We start from the raw sequence: 18,769 nt of genomic DNA, 5'->3' as shown, positions 1-18,769 counted from the left end.
TGCCGGGATTCTGTACAGCGATGCCCGAGCTCCACACACACAGCTGAGCCGAGATGTGTGTGTGTGTGTGTTAAAACACGCAGCACCTGACTGGGAACGATACGGCCGCTGGGGCAGATGAACTCGCTCTAGTCTCTTTTCTGTAAATAGGCTACAATAAAACCTTGTATGTATGAGTTTGCTCACACTAATACATGTAAAAAAAATATAGCATTAATTCAGTAAGAAAGTGGAAATTTCGAACAAGAATAGACATATTAGATATAAATTCATTTTATTTTCTTTATTTGAAAGTCCGGCCCCCAGAGTGTCTGCTTAGAAAAATTCTGGCCCTTGAAAAAATTTCGTTTTTTTATCTCTCCTGATACATTCAGTTTTCCCTGGGTAGTTGAGACTTGTCTTCGGACAGTTGAGATACAGCGATGTGTGACATCAAGGGTTAAAGTGATAAAGAAGAGGAAGGAAGAAGCGAAGGGGCTCCTGCATGTCTACGGTGTCTTGATTGATTGTAAGAAATGCCGAGTCATGCTTAGACAAGTGCGTGTGTACTGTCTCACTGAAGATGCATATAAGCTGTGTGCTTTTTCTTATTCGAGGAAGAGACTTTTCCACACTGAGCTGCTCTGCCTAATGTGAAATTGTGTTACTTCTATATTCTTGCAAGTATATAATAAAATAAAAATAAAAACTTGGTTTAGTCTGCAACTGTCTTTATTTGTTTCAATAATCTTTAACTTTCTGAAATCCACTCCTGCTGCAAAAGAAACTTCCACAACAATTTGGCGACGAGGATGGGATCAGTTGGAAAACTGAGGAGAACTCCGTGGGTCGCTGATGACTTGCGATCCAGGGAGCAAAATTGCCTGCCTCTACGTCACCTAAAAAGCATTCAGAGAGAGAGTATCAGAAACAGCGGAGGACTCTACTGAATCCACACTGATCCTTAAAAGGAAGAAATTTCGAGCAGCAGGGGTAAGATCAAAATTAAATGAATTAATTTGAAAGTGATTTGAATTGGCTGATGAATATTCCAGAAACAAATAATGACGTTGTGAACTGAGTATTTTTTATACCATTTGGGGTTTTTTGTCTAACAATTTGGGTAATTAAATTTGTGGTAATTTAAGTGGTATCTTTTTAGACAGGTAACGGACATATCTCGAGTATTTCTCCATCACAGGTGTGACATTAGAAATCAGTCATCGAACTGTAAAACAGTCTGTGAACTGCTCGGATTTTTTGCAAAGTTTGCCAGAAATAAACTGTGCCCTATAGCGACGGTTATTTGTAGTATTAAGAGAAGTACTTCCACTTTTTGATATGGGAAACAAGGGTTCCAAGTCACACGTTTTGGGCTCGTGGTTGCTGAAATGATGAAGAAATATGGTCCTATCTGCACAGAATGCCTACCGTATTGGTCCAAAAAATGTGGGTTTCCAGAAAATGGTTAAATGGGAAAATCAATGATTAAGACAGACGATTTAAAGCTATTGGAGAAAAATAGAGAATGTTTTAACATATGGATGAAAGAAGTAGCTGATTCAGGAAAAGAGTGAAAAAACACACATACACCAATAACGTTCTCATCAGTTCCACAACCTAACCAAAGCCCATATTCTGTGCTTTCCAGTTCTCTGGGCTACATGCCAGGAAGAAGAGCTGGGAAAAACGAAGGGGGACGAAGAGGACACATGTTTTGTGCACCGCCGCCCAAACCCCAGACTCGACTCTCGGACAGGACCGACAGCATCCGTCACACCTGCATCGGGTGGGAAGACCAACGAGTACGTGAGAAAACCATGTTTAAAGCGTCTGTCTGCATGTTACAACAGGCTGGTGGCCAACATATGGAGCGTGGACCCGAGAAAGGCCGCGGCCACGGAGGGCGTGGTCGAGCCAGAGGAGGGGCAGAGGAGGCGGGTACCATGGACAAAATGATGAGCCCTACAACCCAGACCAGTGTTTGTACTGCAAGGACTTTGGACATTGGGTTTGTAACTGCCCGAAGAAAAAGCAAAAAAACACCTCAGACGGAGAACAACGCTTGTGTTGCCAAAAACTGATGAGGAACGTACTGCAACCACACACACACACACTCGCTTCATGCAATGAAGAAATGCTTTGCACTGATACACTGGTTTTTTTTTTGCTATTAGGGACAATTGATAGGTTAGAAAGTTCTGAAAAATAATCTAAAAAGTTAAACCAACTTATAGTATGTTATCTTCTGAAACCTACAAGAAAATGCCTACTAGCCTACTGAGTGTAAAGTTAAACGGGTTCCACTCACTTTTTTAGTTGACTCTGGTGCTACAAACTCAATTATTAGAGCTAAAGATTTGACACCGAAGCTTAGTGGTCATTCTATCTGATCAATTGGGGCTACAGGTCAAGCTGTAAAAGAAAATGTATCTGTTCCTTTCTCATGTACATGGGAAACTGAGGACAGCTCAGTCTTTTTTGGTGTCTGATTTATGTCTACTTAATTAGCTTGGCCGTGATTTAATGTGCACTTTTAACATTGTTTTACATCAACACCTGATGGATTGGGAATTTCTTGTAACAATGCATCTGATATAACCACATTTGTTAAATACATTAAATACTTATGCCCTTTTTGTTAAAAAAACAAAAAAAACAAATGCATGTCAGCTAGAGATTTGTCTCTGCTCACTGACAATGTTGTGTCTTTTTTCTCTCTCTCACAAGGCTGCATCTGCTCTTTTCCTTCCTCAAGAGAAAGTGTTTTTTTTTAATTGGTAGTGCTGTTTTCCTGTAAAAATTAACAGAATAGCAGTTTTGTTTTCAGTTTAGTGTTAACTATTAGGATTTGTTTACTTGAGCCTGTCACCCAAAATGTCTGTGCACATCCCTGATGTCACTGTAAAGCTTTTGCTGCAGAAAGTGATGAAGCAATTTTTTTTTCTCCAAAACTCCAGTTTGTCCAACAAGAGGTTTTTTTTCTGGGTCATGTGATCACAGTTGATGGCAAAATCCATCTCACCCAAACATATAGTAACTAACTGGAACTTCCACAAACATATCATTTAGAAAAAGTATTGTCCTACTGGAAATATGTGCCTATTTATTTCTATTTATGCAATTATGGAAGCTCCATTGAGATCAGTGATCCATTGTAAGGGTCTCAGTTCACATCAAACAATCTCTTGGATGCCCGAAGCTGATGAAGCGTTCGTGAATATGAAACTGGCTCTGCAGTCTTCCCCGACGCTGGGACTGCTAGATCCCTAAAAACAGTTTATGCAGACCATCGACAAGCACAAGTAAGTAAGTAAGTAAGTAAAATTTATTTATACAGCGCTTTTCACAGACAAGGTCACAAAGTGCTTTACAATGTGCATAAACAATAAAACATGGTAAAAATAGTCAATAGAATAAGATACAAGTACAACAGAATCAATTTTCAAATAAATAAAAGACATAGGCTACCCGAAAGCTAGCCTGAACAAGTGAGAACAAGAGCTGCGTGACAACTTCAAAATAACTCACAAGAATATTTTGGTCAATTTAGTCAGCTTTTTCATTGAATCAAGAGAAAAACTGAAAAGAAGGATAATGGTACAGTCTCCATGCTACACCAATGATAGTATTAAGGCTTTCCTCTGTGTACACATGTCCTCTATGAGTATAATTGTGGCTGTATTATTTGTGTCCCCTTCAAAAATTGCTCTTCAGAAATGTTATGCTTATTGTCCCCCCCTACTGTTAGATCAGATTTACGCCCATGGCCCTCATGTGACCTGTCTCTCGTTACTACCCTCGTTACCTTATGTATTTAGTCTCTGTGCTTTCTTCGTCTCTTGTCCGTTTATTGTCTTCACTCCCTGTGTCATTCCTTGCGTTGCTCCTTCCTTGTGGTTTTGCCTTTTCTAGTCTTTAGTTTTCTAAGTGTTTTTTGGATTTTACATTGGATTATTTTTGCCTACCTGCCACAGGACTCTTTCTGTTTGTAAGCCTTTTCATTTTATTAATTCTTTCAACTCTGCCTGCTGCCTCCTTGTCGCTACACCCTGCATTTTGGGTCCGAACCTGCTATCCCCTAGACCTGACAATTGCCCTTTTCACAGCCGACAGTCTTCTTAATTTGTGTCAGCATCTCACTTCTGGAACCGGGAAGTGCAAATGGTTTATTATTGTGCAGTAGTGTTGGCAATATGACCTTAAACTTAATATCTAATATATCTAATATATTTATACATTTAACTCTGTAAAAATAAATAAAAATATCCTTTTAAACACATGTATTCTCACAGTAAACCTCAAAAATGAATTATTTGTCCTGAACAATAATTTGTACAAGATAAATTTTCAAGAAATCAAGTTTGCAAATTTTGTTTTAAGTGAATCATTTCTTTAATTGGTGGACACAATCAAATTATGTTGGTAACTTATCCACCAGTTATGGAGGCCTACATATGAGGTTCCCAGTTAAGTATTGTCATTGCGTTATAGTTTCTTTCCAAGAACAAAGTTAATGTGATGCTCTAGAACAGTGGTTCTCAACCTTTTTTGTGCCAGCGCCCCCCTATCCATTATCCAGGTCCCTAACGCCCCCCATCAAATATTATGTAGGCTAATTGCCCTGGATATTAATGATTACGCCCTAATATAGGCCTATTATTGTCGTTACTATTGTTATTAAAAATAATCAATAAATCAAATCATTGAATGACAAACAACACATGTATTAGTTTCCCAGGTATCAAAAAAGCCATGTGAATAGAAATATTTACAGTTTTTTTTTTTTAAATGCAACCATTTGACATTCAAATTAAATAACAGCAGCCAATCAGAACTACTAGATATGTAACATTCAAACTATAATTAGGTATTATCAAAAGGCCTGCTGCATGGTGTGAACCTCAGCACCTTTATAAGATGACTATAATTTGAATGTCCTTTTTTGGTTGTGAAGTGACCTTGGGTGTCATGAAAGGCGCTTTAAATAAAATGTATTATTATTATTATTATTATTATTATTATTATTACAAACACTAACAGTAGCCAATCAGAAACAGCTAGCAATTTAACATTCAAATCTATTTTTCATTTAAATTGTTCCAACGGAAAACAAGCTTGCACTTATCATGGGGTAAAAGCAGGATTACACACACACACACACACACACACACACACACACACACACACACACACACACACACACACACAGAAACAAGGTTTTCATTTTGGTGATGACAAACGACTTGAAGAACGACACCTACTGCCGAATGGAAATAAGTTTACAACCTTTGAAAGTTAGTGAGAGCCCTTTGTTGATGCTTAGAAGAGTATAAGTTAGAAGAGTCTAGGTTAGAAGAGTCTAGGATTGAAGAGTCTAGGATTGAAGAGTCTAGGTTTGAAGAGTCTAGGTTTGAAGAGTCTAGGTTTGAAGAGTCTAGGTTTGAAAGTCTAGGTTTGCTATCGCCTGTCTTGCGAGTAAATAGCAGAAAAAAACGTTTGGAGAAGCGCAACCCCACATCGCGCTGCGTTTTGAGGAGGTGGAGTCCCGTACAGTAAACAGTGACATCTCTTCCTCTATCGCTTCAACAAGAAAGTTTTAAAACAGCAAACACAAGCCCTGAATTGCCCGGGAGTTTGGGGGACAGCTAAATGTTTGCCAAACAACAAAGCACAGTCGATATCTCTCGCTCGTAAAAAAAAAAAAAAATCTCTCGCTTGTCTCTTTTCTCTTTTTCTTCGTGAAATTAAGCTGCCTTCAGGTACAGTAGGAAACGTTGGGTTCTATAAAAGATCTGACGAAAAACTGTTACTGTGAAATATAAAGTCTACTTGTGCTACATTGGGGGGATTAAAGAATACATCAGGACGTCGCACCACCCTGCGGCGATTGCTATTTTTTCTGAACGCAGCTTCACGCTGAAATACGGAGCTCATTTAAGACGATGCTCTGACTTCCCGTTTCCGTGAAGGCAGCACGGAGCTGCGCCGAACAATGATCCACCGTCTCGTCCAGTTGCAGTGCCGTGAACTGGCAGGTTTTTAATGTTGCAGAAAACTGTTTTTTGCAAGTAGTTTAAGTGTAAACATGTATTGTTATTGTGAATCTTTGGTTTAAACTAGCTTTCAAACAAACGCCCCCCAAGGGCACCTCAACGCCCCCCTTTCCAAAATATTGCTTCTAACGCCCCCCATCATCTTCTGAATGCCCCCTGGGGGGCGGTACCGCCCCCGTTGAGAAATACTGCTCTAGAAGAAGATCAGGCATTATTGTTTTGAGTTCATTCTTTGTGTTCTTGGTTGTTAAAGTGAAATTGAACCCTTAAAAACTAAAGCCTGAGCCTCCATATGATACAGCAAACATATAGATTTGTCATTAACACCACCTTGGCTCTTTGTTTTGTAGTTGTAGAAGAGAATAGGCTACTTGAAGTTTGTCTTCACAAAATCAAACAAAACAAGCTATTTTTAATCAGATTCAGTTGAAAATAATGGCAACCTTTCCACTCAAATTGACAGTTTCACAACAAAATACCCTGACTAAAGAGACAGACAAGTTGAGGAGAATGCACTTTGGTAAGTATGATGATGAAATAATCAGGGTTTGGATCTGAAGGGTTGTACAGTAAGTCCAGTCAGCAGTATGTATAGGTGTGTGGCTAGTGTTGAATATAATATGAAATCTCCCAGTTACTGATGAGATGATGTTATTGCATACGTGCACTTTCTCAGGCAAAACACTGAAGTGACACACAGGAGCAGAAAAGAGCTTTGTCATGTGGACAGAAACTCTAAATGAATGTTACAGTAATTCTGCTCTGTGCTTCCTGTATGTAGAGTATATAAAGGAAGATTTCTGCTAACACATCAGCCAATAACAACTTTACTAGACATGGGCATTATCAGATAGTTACTCTAGATCCATATCCCCTCTGTCTCTCTGTCAGTCAGTCCAATCCACATTACCTTTTAGTATTGTCTTGTGAACTCCTTGTTTTTAAAGAGAGACGTACAGTAATCACCTAATATTTAACAAATGTCAGTCCACCAATCTGGTTATAAAGTTAACTTTCAGAAAAGTGAACTTATGCCTATTTCTTCTGTAGACAGATCATATCTTGGGTCAATCCCTTTTAAATTTAGTCCTAGGTATATGGGTCACACATAACCACAAGGATCTTTTTAAGGCTAACTATCATCCTCTCTTGAGTAGCCTCAAACAAGACCTTGAGCGCTGGGACCCTCTGCCTCTCTCCTTAGGAGGGAGGATCAATACGATTAAGATGAATATTCTCCATAAGTTTTTATATTTATTTCAATGACTTCCTCTCGATCTAACAAAATCTTTTTTTTCTCCAGTTTAAATAGTCAGATTTCATCCTTTATATGGCATAAAAGGCAGCCCAGGATTAATATAAATATATTACAGAGGCACCGCACAATGGGAGGTATGGCACTTCCAAATTTTATGTATTACCATTGGGCTGCTAATATAAGAGCACTGCTGTATAGGTTGAGAAATTATTGCACGGAGGTCAATAGTACTGAATGGATGGTGTTAGAGAGGGCATCCATTGGATCTACCTCCCCAGCAGCTTTATTATGTTCCAAATTACCTTTCAAACGGCCTATCTCAGCCTTCACCATTAATCCAGTTGTTATCCATTCAATTAAAGCCTGGAATCAGTTTAGAAGGACCTTTAATCTCACTGATCTTTCACTTGTTGCACCATTGATAAAGAATCATATGTTTGTCCCATCAATGATGGATGAAGCCTTTAATGTTTGGGCAAGAAATGGAATAGTTACATTATCTGACCTCTACATTGGAAATAGGTTTGCCACTTTTATACAATTGCAACAGAAGTATGGTCTTCATAAATCGCATTTCTTCAGGTATTTACAGCTTAGAGGTCTTGTGGCTTCTAATTCTGACTGCTTCCAGTTGAGCCCTTCTGAATCTCTGCTTGAAACAATTTTAAAATGTAAAGTTAACATTAAACAAGTCATAGGCAGAATTTATACATTGTTCAATACACATAACATGAATAGTCTCGATAGCCTTAGAATTAAATGGGAAACAGACCTAGATGAAACGATTTCAGAAGAAATTTGGCAAAAAATTATACAGCGAATCTACTCTTCCTCTATCTGCCTCAGACACGCTGTGGTTCAGTTTAAAATAGTGCACCGTCTTCATTGGACAAAGGATAGATTGTCTAAGATTAAGGCAGGTATTGACCCTACGTGTGATCGGTGCAGGCAGGCTCCTGCCACACTACTGCACATGTTTTGGTTGTGCCCTAAGTTACACAATTTTTGGCAGTCCATCTTTGAGGCATTCTATGTAATATGTGGAAGAGCAATACACCCATCTCCTCTGATTTCACTGTTCGGTGTGGCTCCGATGGACGCCACCTTTTCTGGGCACCACCTGGGCATGATGGCCTTCTGCTCTTTGTTGGCTAGGAGGCTTATCCTATTTAGGTGGAAAGATGCTCTCCCCCCAACATATGGCCAATGGATTAGGGAGGTCATGAGTTATGTTCACTTAGAACAAATTAGATACACTGTAAAAGGGTCCACTAGAAAATGTTATATCATTTGGCAGCCATTTATCTCTTTTGTAGAAGGCACGGCAGCTACTAACATTTCAATGTAACCCAATTGTGTGAGCATACTTTTTTATTTTTTTCATTTATTATTATTATTATTATTATTATTATAATATTTTATTATTATTTATTGAAGATGTCTTTTTCTTTTCTTTACTTAGATATTTGAATTATATACTGCATGTATGAATCTGCAGACTCATATCTGAGCTTGTCGGGATGTATGGAAATTTGCTGGAGGTCCAGTACCAGTGAGTGGGGGGCACTGGGGAGTTGTTTGGGTTGTTTGTATGGACAGGAACTAGACTTGACTATTTCTTGTGTGAACTGTATATCTTTTGTTTGTTATATTTGAAAATAAAAGAGACCTTGATCAAAAAAAAATTCAGTCCACCATCATTGATGTATTCATTTAAAGCTATAGTGCGCGACAATTTTATATTAACAAGCTGGGCAAGCCAAACGCTGTTGTTGTGATCTGCTGTGCGTGCATTACATTCAATTTGTTTTTACAAATTACATTCAATGCCCCTGGTGATGGTGACACCATCAAGCCAAAATATGAGACCGCCTTCGCCAGAAACCCAATAGCATTCAAACACTCAAACCAGTCTAGTTTTCTCAACAGTGACCAATTTTGCAAATAATGTCCTCTCCTCCACATGGCAAAGGCAGAAGGAAAAAGGTTGTCATTGTTTCAAAACCTTTCAGGGAAAAAAAGACATGTTGGTTTCTATCAACCATGAATCTTTTTGTAATCTGAATAGTGTTTTTTTACAGATTATTGTTACATTGCAACTGCAAAGAATTTATGGATGTGTGTGCCACCTAGTGACCTGATTTCCACTTCATTTGAATCTGCAGAGGAAACCGTACTGAGTTTGCAAGAGAGATAGCAAAGGCAAAAATGATGAAGTGTCAAAATTATAATTTGCGGAAGGGTGTTGCTGTTGCAATCAGACTCATGTCAGAAGAAGCAGATACAGATCAGTGCATCCTTAGAAAGCACTGTCATACTTGGGTGGGTCAAACATGTTGAGGTTTGTCTTCAAACAGTAAGCTGAGATGGACTATGAAAACCTGCTTTATGCTAGGAGTAAGTAACATTAAGATTGTTTGAAAGCATCATACTTTTTGTATCTTACTCTGTTTGGGTGCAGAATCAGGTGGGGGGTTTTGCTACAGAAAATGATAAAATTAGGCAACAGAGTACATATAAAGTTTATTTTGTATCTATTTTATCCAGAGACAGTGTACAAGGAGGGAAATACAAATGGTTCACATAACGCAAACAAACCTGGCTGCCTAATAATAATAGTGTTTGGATTTATGCACACAGAGAAAAAACTGTACAGACTGGTTGCTGTGAGCTTCGGAATCCTGTGTATCCTGCAAGCTGCTGTGAATATTTCACTGCGTCTTGCTCTCTGTGAGTGATCTTTCTCTCTAAAACAGGTCAGGGATTGGAACTAAATTACAAACACAAGCTATGATACTCACTTGAGTGGTTTCTACATATGATCAGGGAATGAATGATAAAAACAGGTAAACGATTGGAGAGTATTATAATTACAAGACAGCTGATATCATTCAGACCAAGCAAGAACAGGATGGGGCTTTCCAGTTTTGAGTCATGTTCATAGCATTTGCCTTTAAAATACGATGAAACTGTTTTCACGTTTTGGCCAAATGGGCTCGTAGTGAGTCTGATGTATACAGTTAGAGACACAATCAGCATTCAGATTGCTAAATGTGTTCACAAATAACAGATAAACTTGCTTTTATATAATGGACTGAAACAGTTTGTTGTAGAAATTAGTATGGATGACCATGAAACCAACTCAGTTTTAGGAGTAATGTATTGCAGGTCAAATTCAACACAGCCCCAGACCAAATGTATACATACAGTACATAGGCTTCTACATGTAGTTTGTAGCCTATAGGCTAGTGTCCGAAGGTGTGGGTGTTAACTACAGTAACACACGCTTATCTTTCTGCTCTTTCAGATTCAGATTTCGAAGCCATTATTAAAAATCTGACTGAAGAGGGAGAAAATTGGAAGAGGAAGCTGAGTACCTTCAGTGAGTATGAAGACGAAACTGAATACAGCAATATCATAAAAAAGGGTTTTCTACTTCCTATGACATGTTTTTTTTTTTCTTTTACTGAGATGTGAAGGTTTTTTTCAATTTTGTTGTCACAAACAGATCATTACTCCCAACATGGATGGGTTTATTTCAACCACAGTTTCTATTACATTTCTTCTATTGGCAAGTCCTGGCAAGAAGGTAGAGATGACTGTCAGCAAAGAGGCACAGACCTGATAATTATTAACAACAAAGAAGAACAGGTGTGTAAGAGAGCGAAATCGGTCTGTAAGACACATGAGAGAAAAGATGTGAAATCAAATCAATGGACACTGAGGTGGAGCATGGCTGAAATTGGTTATATTCATGTTTATTATTCTTTTTTCTTACTGTAAACAAGGACTTTGCAAGACAATTCAAACGGCGCACATGGATTGGGCTGACTGACAGAGAGACAGAAGGGATATGGACATGGGTGGATGGGACTGCACTAAACACAAGGTTCATAAATTACTTTTTTTTTTGTTTAAATTAATTATAAATAATGTAGTATTGCCATGTTACAGCAATATTACTGAATATCCTTCATAAACTGAAAGCAGTGGCTCTCCAGTAGGTGAGTGAGGAAGGAATCCTGCAGCCATCTTTGATTGTTACATGTTATGTAGCCTATATTGAGGTTGAAATTTATGAATCACTTGGCTTTTAGGGTAGTGCAAAGATTTTAAGCTAAGCAATAACATCACCGTTCAAATGCACTTCAGTTCAGTAATGTGTTTGTATTTGTGATGAATGTTTTTCTTCATGGTGCAGTATCTGGCCTTTCTACTGCTGCTGGTAGAGCTTGGGTCACCAGAAATGTAAAACTATTGCAATGCTGACACACCTAGGCTATCTGACAATACTTTACTGTAGTTAATATCAGTGTAATAATAACACCATTAATTTTTGATTGAGGTTTAATTTGGCTACATGCTCTTTGGTTGTGTTTTCTTTTATTTATGATTTGTTGTTTGATTTCAGCTTCTGGCACACTGGAGAGCCCAACAGCTATCAAAGCCAAGAGGAAGACTGTGGAGAAATAAGGATGTACGATGTAGAAAACAGCTGGAATGATATGCCATGTAAAATGAAAAACTATTGGATCTGTGAAAAGGTGGTGGCTCTGTAACTCAGCATCCAAACCCACCAGACTGGTAATAGATAAGTTGCAGGGTTAGTGGCTCATCACCTTGAATACAGAAACACATACAAGCCTTTCTAGTTTTTCTTTTTTTTACATTCTGTCTATACATTCAATCTGTTTAATCGTTAGATTTTGTGTCAAGAGGTTTTTCATGCATAGACTGTAGCTTTTGTAAATAAATAATTGCTACTGACTGTGTTGTGTCCCACATGTGTTCTGAATGAATTGTATTAATTCATGAAAAAGTCAGAATTTGATTTCTTATTTAAACAGGACCATCTTACATGCTGCAAAGCTCATTTGATTATCTTAAATGCTTTAAAGCCAGATTTATATTTGGGTATTAGGAGGTGACAGCATTGCATCGGTGCTGCATTATACAATATAACAACATTCATGACATGAATGTTTTACAAGCATAAAGAAATGAATCATGACATATTGTGAAAACTCTGCTCTTCGTTTACATTTGTTTTCATTTTATTTGCCCATTTAAGTATTAGAGGTGCCACACAAAATCAATACATTTTTATAATTTATTCTTTTGAAGGTCTTGGAAGGCTGTAGCCCATCCCAGTATGCACAAATATACTGTATGTAAATTAATGTATTTCTTGTGCATTTCTGTTAAGATTGTTGAATTTATTTATCTAAAAACACCATATGTCTATGTGGGACTGTGTACAATAACACAACTTCTAGCACAAAGATGTTATCTTATAATTGTGAAAGTTCCGTTAAGTTCAGTCTTTAATTAGATATCCTGCATGTGACGACAGTCATGACCTTTTAATATTCACTTCTGCTGCTGGTGGTATATACATATATATATATATATATATATATATATATATATATATATATATATATATATATATATATATATGTTTATTCTTGAGAAACTGGTCTCACAGCTCAATTTTCACGTACTGTACTGTATCTAAATGTGTTTTGAAGGCTTTTTATTTTGTGTGTGAGTGAGTGAGTGAGTGAGTAAGTAGGATATCAAGGAGTGTAATACCTATGCTTTACTTGTTACTATTTTATTACAGTGCTAATGGGAAGAATGTTATTTATGTTCTTTGTCAGTTAATACTACACCTACATAATGCACAGTCCTAATACATTTCTGACAGAGAACCTAGGGCAGGGTATTATTCCAGCACATTGCTGGTTGGCTTCTATGGCAGTGGATAAAATATAAAAGGCCTTTTACTTTTTGAAGGCAACTGTATGATTAAATGAGAATTCTAACTTTGAATCCTTACTATTGTGGTTGATTACTCATAAAAATAACAAGTTGAGGGGTGCCTGGGTAGCTCGCCTGGTGGAGTGTGCGCCCCATGTACAGAGGCTCGGTCTTCACCGCAGCGGTCGCGGGTTCAATTCCGGCCTGCAGCCCTTTGCTGCATGTCATTCCCCCTATCTCTCCCCTTTCAGTCTAAGCTGTCTTGTCAAATAAAGGCCTAAAAATTCCACACAAAAAAAAATCTTTAAAAATAATAAGTTGAAGAAAACTAATATAGAAGACAATGTGGAGGTGAAGTACAAATGCATACTGGGCCAATGTCAAATAAAAATAATATAAAATACATTTACTCTACAGTTAAAAATGTCTGCACACCTGTTTCTCCTTATTTTACTAAAAAGAGAGTCAAAGGTTTAATTTCAAAACATTATCATCTGCAGACAAAAAGAAATGTGAAATACAGATAAACATAATACACAATAGACGAAATGATAGATGTAAGGTACTACATTCTACATACTTCAGGTTCTTTATTAATCATTGTTCTGCATGTGATTAATAACCTATAAAAACCTTGAAACTTGAAGGTGCTGCTGTTAATTATGGGGGTGTTGGACTAAAATACTTTATAATACCCTTTAAAGTGTGGAGATGCAGTCTATGAGATGAAGTTGTTAATTGTTCCAGCCTTAGTATTATTATCAGTTGAGTTAGGTATTCGATGCTCAAATGCTGCACATAGCTAGCTATTATTATTACTATTATTATTATTATTATATACACAGTAACCAGCAGAGGGCGGTACGCACTAATCAAAATGGGACTTCCGGAAACAAAGAACGAGCGTAACGTCCAATCAAACAAGACTTCAATTTGAAATGAGAGACGATAGTTCCTTCTCCCTGAAACCCACAACAAACACCAAAACTGACCCAACTGTTCAGGCCAGGATTGGGGCTCTGGGTTATACGAGACTCTATTTCAGCTAGTCAGAGGATTTTGAGCTCCAAAGGCCTCTCGTCGACAGCTGTTTCATGGGAACCCAGGAGGGAGAGAGAGGTAAGTTAAGGCAGCCGAGACTCTGTGCTCCGGTCCGGAGAAAGCTAACGACACGTAACGCTAATTTACAGCTAACGTTAGCTACCAGGTTATTGTATCTTTCCTGTCGTCACTGAGCCTGTCATTACATGTTCATGCATATACTCCAGGGATACATTTTAATTTCAGGATTAGAGTTAAGAGTTTAACATTCTTTGATAACGTTTCCGTTAGTAAACAGACTGAAGTAGCAACGTTAGCTAACTAACGTTACTTTTGGGTAACTCAACCGGTAAAGTTGATGTAAAACACGTCAGATATGATTTAAAGGTGGCAGGTAACCTAAGACAATAGTCGTTGCTTGCTGTTTTTTCATCCCAAATCCATGGCCGCCGGTATCATTTGTTAAAAATGTAATGTAACGTTAACGTTATGCCATCCAAATCGGTTGCTAGTCTTTAACTGTAGCTACGGTTGCTAGCTAAGACAGTGTAACGTTAGTAAGTTAGGTTATGGTGTGTATGACACAGGAAGACGACTCCCCGCTCTCAAACTTAAGTTTGCCGCGGATGGGCACTCATGATTGAATTAACATGATCACCCCTAGAGGAGGTAACGTTACTGAACCTGATTTGTGAATAAATGACAATGGCAATTTTATTTATAAAGCACCTTTTAATTGCACGTAAACGCAACGTGCTTTACAATGAAAGGCACGATATAAAATATAAGCATAAACATGAGAACCAAGCATAAACAACAAACACACACACACACACACACACACACACACACACACACACACACACACACACACACACACTGTAATTAACCGAAAGCCTGAGAGAATAGTTAAGTTCTGAGTTTGTTGTGATGGACTTCAGGTCATTAGGCAGCTTGTTCCAGGGAGCAGGACCACAGTAACTGAAGGCACCCTCACTGGACCTGGATCTAATTCAGGGTACAGCTAGAAGATATTTGCCTGATGACCTGAGAGGCCTTAACTGGTTATGATCAGTGAGCAAGTCTGAGATGTACCGAGGAGCTAAACCATTAAGTGCTTTATAGACTATTAGCAGGATTTTGATGGGGATTCTGTATGTAACCAGTGAATGTCAACATAATGAGCTCTCTAGAAGTACAATCGTCCTTCATACATGGTTCACTGATGATGGTTCCTTTACCACGTGTTCTGTTAACTCTTTCACTACTCTTTTTGCTTAATGACTTTACTATTGGAAAAGAACACGGCTTTTACCTTCTTTTTTTTCTACAGATTGGGTAGATGTGGCAAATGATCTTCTCAGTAAGTGTCCCATAAACCTAAGGCTGAGTAAACTGACGGACTGTGATGCAAATGTTTTCATTGCTCTGTATGAAAACATCTTGGGGGAGAAAGTTCCAGGTGAGACCAAGCTACATATCAACCAAATGTCAACACAATTGGTTAATCTTGCAACGGAAATTTTTTTTTTCTCACTCTGTTATTATAAATGTATTCACACACAGGCCCAACAGACTTGCATAAACAGGACTTATACAGATGCATTATGTATGGAGAGATGTCAAAGCGAGGGAACTGTGTCACAGGATGAAGCCCTGACAAGTTGGGGGCTTGGTGCCTTGCTCCCGGGCACCTCGGCAGTGCCCAGGAGACAACCTGGCACCTCTCCATCTACCAGTCCACACTCCGTACTTGGACCGTGCGGGGAGTTTAACCGGCCGGCGGCCAAGTCACGGACTATTATTTTTTAAGTAATAATGCCAAATATTCTCAGTTTCCAGCTTCTCAGTTGTGATGATTTGCTGTTTTTTTTTGTCTATAATAAACAATAATAAACTGAATATCTAAAGATTTCGAAGTGTTAGTTAGATGGACAAAACAAGCAATTTCATTTTTTGTCGCCTGACAATTAATTGATTCATATAGCAAATTATCAGCAGAGTAATTATTGATGAACATAACCATTATCTGTAGCCCTTACATGGTAATTTAAAAAGGACTGTAACTAATGATTATTTTCATTGTCGATTTAATCTTTTGATTATTTTCTCGATTAATCAATTAGTTGTTCGTTCGGTCTAAACTAAATTCAGAAAATGGTGAAAAAAAGTTGATCAGTGTTTTACTAAGCCTAAGATAACATCCTAAAATGTCTTGTTTTGTCCACAACTCAAAGATCAAAATTCAGTTTACTATTATAGAGGAGTGAAGAAACTAGAAAATATTCACATTTAAGAAGCTGGAATCCGACTAATTGATTATCAAAATAGTTGGCGATTAATTTAATAGTTGACACCTAATCGATTAATCTTTGCAGCTCTAAATTTAAATTCTAAGGCCAAAAACAAGCTGTGAGGTTTAAGTTTCAAGCATGATCTCCTGAGTGTGCTTAGCATGTCAGGAATGCTTCCTAACACCATTAAAAATGCCATCATGAGACTGTTAATGTTGCTGAGCTCTTTCCTCATTGTTAAGTACAGGAAATACCTAAAATGAAAGCCCAAAGTGTTCGAGGAAGTGTGTGAATGCATGTTGCTGTAAGTTTGGCATTGTTGTGTGCATTTCACCGTTTCTGTGGTCTCATATAAAAGCTTAGGTTTTTCACATTGGTGTGTATGTTTTTGTTTAGATTACATTGCAGCGCCATGCAGTCAAGAGGATGACGCCCATAACGTTCAGTCTGTGATTGATTCACTCTCCCTGGATTACCTTCAGATCAGTCTCTCACACATTACAGGTATAATAAACATGTTCACTCTTAATTATACTGTTTATTGATCCCCAGTGGGAAAATTACAATTTACACTCTGTTATAAATCACTACACAGCCTGTGTGTAGTGATTTATAACAGAGTGTAAATTGTAATTTTGCTGCCTGGCCCAACTTCCTGAAGGGGTATGCAGAAACACAAGGACAATAACAATCCCCTTTTTTCTTTAGCAATAACATAGATGAGTACTGAGTATAATGCTGAGACTTGCTGTGTGTTCGCAGGAGAAAATGTTGTCCGAGGGGACAAAGAGTCTATCAAGAACCTCCTGGAAATCTTCGATGGCCTCCTAGAATATCTCAAGGAGGAGATAAGCGAGGAGTCACAGAATGGTGGTAGGCAGAATAATTCAGTCAAGCTCAACATATTTCATATTTGCTATTAACATGCAGTTCTTATCAGTTAATGACTTTGCAGAGCAGTGACCAGAGGGCCGTATTCGTGGCAGCCTTTAGCATCTGGTATTCTCAGTTTGACAGCTAATTCTCCTTTTTACTGACTGAGACACAAGTCTCTGTTTAGGTGAGATTGCCTGTTTGTCCTTCAGCTTCAACAGGACATATATGTGTCCCATACCCAGTTTAAGCTGGTGCAGGATTTTATAGGGAAAAGTAAGCTCTCTTCGTTTGGCAGAGCTGAACATGCCGTCCCTCAGACCGCTGCCAAGCAGCAATTAGTAGTTAATGACTGTGTCTACACTTACAAATGATGTGAGTTTCTAAAAGCTGTGGTGACAGTGGGTACAGTGCAGTGTCTATCTTCAGTGTCTAACAATGACAAGTTGTGCTTCTGCTTTAAGTACTTATTTTGAGTTTACTGCTCAAAGGCCTCAGTTGTTGGTCTGGCTTTTTTGGGATGAGTCTTTTAGGTCTGTCTTTATCTTTTTCGACAGTGAATTTCCACTGCAGTGTATTGCCATTCTGTCAGTCATCTGTCAGTTGAATTAAAGGTCCTATGTGTTTGTTCCTCTTTAAGATTCCATGGAGGTCATTACATGTTGCAATCACAAGTATTGCTTTCTCTTTGTCATGTCTTTTACAGAGGAACTGAATGACAGTCTCAATGAGGATGTGCCTGGTGTAACCAAGGAGCCAACAAGCTGCAATGCCACAGAGCACAAGGAGACTAAACTGGAGGGAGCGTCTTCCAGTGGAGAGTAAGAACTTCTAGATGCACTGCTCATATTCCCCAAACACTAAGAAACACATATTGTACACACGATGAATGATACATTATGAAGGTTTGTTTTATGTTTTAATCATGGTGTTATCTTGACTCAGTGGGCTCTATATATTCATACCAACTACAGTTTCACTGTGTTTATCAGACTCAAACTTGGGGCATAACACTTACACACCCTTTGCTATTTTACCACAGCCAGTAAAAAAAAAAGAAGCATAGCATGTTTGGTTTGACCTCTCCCATAAACCCAAATATTGCTGACAGTCAGGTTTGTTCCACATGATTGCTTTCATGTCATTCAGCTTCAGAGAAGATCCGGGCTTTACATCCCGTTGACACAACAGCCAGTTAGGCTAACCTTCTAGCAGTAGTGTATGTATTAAATAGCTATTTTAACGGCGGAAAAAAAGGGTTTGTGCGCCAGACGCATGGTTCAAAAGGGTTGTACTTAGTGTCTTTAATTAATCGTAGGTGTGTTTTGGGCGTAACATGCAATAAACCAATCAGTGTCATCTCCCATTCCCTTTAAAAGCCAGGGACGTTTTTACCTTGGCACATTCCTATTATGATGGCGGATTTGCTAAGCAAGAAGGAGAGATTTTCAGGAGAAGAAACTGATCTTCTCGTGCGTGAAGTGAAAGCGCGTGATCAGATCATA

General features: G+C 38.3%; 2 protein-coding genes across 4 annotated transcripts in view; both read left to right on the top strand.

Moving 5' to 3' along the window:
* Nucleotides 1-9,619: 9,619 nt before the first annotated feature.
* LOC120566976 (CD209 antigen-like protein C) lies at nt 9,620-12,003 on the top strand. The gene is made up of 6 exons (XM_039813731.1): nt 9,620-9,690; nt 9,934-10,023; nt 10,601-10,675; nt 10,802-10,944; nt 11,082-11,182; nt 11,705-12,003. Exons 1-6 carry the CDS (start codon nt 9,660-9,662, stop codon nt 11,850-11,852), a joined length of 588 nt encoding a protein of 195 aa, XP_039669665.1. The 5' UTR covers nt 9,620-9,659; the 3' UTR covers nt 11,853-12,003.
* Nucleotides 12,004-13,967: 1,964 nt separating this feature from the next.
* Nucleotides 13,968-18,769, top strand: part of LOC120556977 (centrosomal protein of 95 kDa-like) — a 30,915-nt gene continuing 26,113 nt past the window's right edge. For all 3 annotated transcript variants that reach the window (XM_039796927.1, XM_039796935.1, XM_039796945.1), the window contains exons 1-5: nt 13,968-14,175; nt 15,431-15,559; nt 16,788-16,895; nt 17,154-17,264; nt 17,971-18,085. In XM_039796927.1, the coding sequence (XP_039652861.1) occupies nt 14,151-14,175; nt 15,431-15,559; nt 16,788-16,895; nt 17,154-17,264; nt 17,971-18,085 (488 nt within the window). In that variant the 5' untranslated portion in view covers nt 13,968-14,150. The remainder of the gene's footprint in view (nt 14,176-15,430; nt 15,560-16,787; nt 16,896-17,153; nt 17,265-17,970; nt 18,086-18,769) is intronic.

Source organism: Perca fluviatilis, chromosome 1, assembly GCF_010015445.1.
Source record: "Perca fluviatilis chromosome 1, GENO_Pfluv_1.0, whole genome shotgun sequence".
Classification (NCBI taxonomy): Eukaryota; Metazoa; Chordata; class Actinopteri; order Perciformes; family Percidae; genus Perca; species Perca fluviatilis.
This window is presented reverse-complemented; position numbering and strand designations above follow the sequence as displayed.

Coding starts and splice junctions, on each gene's coding strand:
- LOC120566976 (XM_039813731.1), top strand. CDS start 9,660: ATGGACTATGAAAACCTGCTTTATGCTAGGA. Junction 9,691..9,933: donor AAACCTGCTTTATGCTAGGA/GTAAGTAACATT, acceptor TTATGCACACAG/AGAAAAAACTGTACAGACTG. Junction 10,024..10,600: donor TTCACTGCGTCTTGCTCTCT/GTGAGTGATCTT, acceptor CTGCTCTTTCAG/ATTCAGATTTCGAAGCCATT.